Consider the following 1,424-nt stretch of genomic DNA (forward strand, 5'->3'; position numbering starts at 1 on the left):
AGCTATTTCTTCCGGTACTGATCTCCAGCTTTGAAAGAGATGCAGGAGCACACATGGGGAACTGAGGTCCTTCAGAGCTGGGATTTTACGGCAGATTTGCTCATACTACATTCTGAGGTAAAGTATTTGTACGAGCTCAGGCCAGGTTTTTATCAGCTTTCATGAGTTGGCCTTTCTCGAGAATACTCTTTCAGGTCCTTAATGCAAAGTGGAGTTTCCTTCATGCAAATTTGACTCCCAGTTCACAAATTCGATAGCAACTTGTGAAGCAGAGTATGTTATTCCAGTTACTGTAAGTGTTGGAGTCTGTGTTTTTCGTGACATGAATTGCAGCACATTTTTCTGCAAAGAGTAAATTGGGTTCCCCAGGTTTCCAGAACCTGTAAAAAAAGTTCCTTTACTAGGAATGCACTAGCATCCATGACAATGGAGGTGAAATCACCTCAAAGAGCTGTGGAAGGGAAAAGGAAGGTTACTGAGATAGAAATCAGGAGCCATAGTTTTGACTAGAAAACTAGCTAAGTTTTCTGACCTACAGGGCAGCTGGGGACAGAAATCCCCCTCTGCCAATACCTGCCTTACACAGTGTATTGGTCACTTGGACTGAGGGGTGTGAACTACAGGACATCCCTCACTCCACCAGGGTACTCACGTGGCTGTCTTCTCATACGGAGTCTGGTCCACCCACTGCCATTGCCCATTTTTGTAAGCAGATAAGCCTATGTAGTACTTTGTTTCATAGTTGCTAGTAACTTTTTCTTTTGCCAAGTTGAAAAGGAACTCCTGGGAAAAAAACCCACAATGTCCATGAGGTGCAGGACTGAGCAGAGGGAGGCATCAGGAGTTCCTGTGGGATGGGGCTGGTGTCAGAGGGGAGCATGTGCTGCAGGATTGTGGACAGGACATTCCTGTTGCCCTGCAGGACAAGGAGGGGCTCTGAGTTCCCTCCAGGGCTCGACACTGTGTCTTTGGCTGCTCTCTCCCTCTGTCAGCCTTGTGCACTTACCTGCTCTGCTGCACTGTTGATCACCACCAGGTGGGAGCCCATCCCAGTGCAGTTCTGCTCACTCTCAACCCACGACATTGTATCAATGGATAGGTAATAACAGTTTCCTTGAAAGCACCTCCAGCCGTTTGGGCAGAAAATCCAGCCCTCCACTGCAGGGGGAAAAAAATAGTTCGAAACAAGATGTGCTATCCTTCCTCTTCGTGTGTTCAATGTAGGGTCTCAGGAGTTAGGAGAGGGGTTTGAACAGCACCATTAACACTGAAAGAGGTAAATGCTGTCTTCCATGCACTACAAGTAAAACTGTCAAGAGCACGACAGGCTCGTGCCACAATGTCCCTGGCTGAATGGCCTTTCCCTTTTTCTGTCTGTTCTACTATATCCATGTAATCTCTGTTTCTTGAGAGACACATTTTCT

General features: G+C 46.8%; 1 protein-coding gene across 1 annotated transcript; it reads right to left on the reverse strand.

Moving 5' to 3' along the window:
• Nucleotides 1-648: 648 nt before the first annotated feature.
• On the reverse strand, nucleotides 649-1,158 carry LOC103808655 (C-type lectin domain family 4 member D-like; the record flags this gene model as incomplete). The annotated part of the gene is made up of 2 exons (XM_009081454.1): nucleotides 649-783; nucleotides 1,007-1,158. Coding segments are annotated over 2 exons (287 nt in total), but the record flags the coding sequence as incomplete, so codon positions are not given.
• Nucleotides 1,159-1,424: the final 266 nt, after the last annotated feature.

Source organism: Acanthisitta chloris, unplaced genomic scaffold (assembly GCF_000695815.1).
Source record: "Acanthisitta chloris isolate BGI_N310 unplaced genomic scaffold, ASM69581v1 scaffold1899, whole genome shotgun sequence".
NCBI lineage: Eukaryota > Metazoa > Chordata > Aves > Passeriformes > Acanthisittidae > Acanthisitta > Acanthisitta chloris.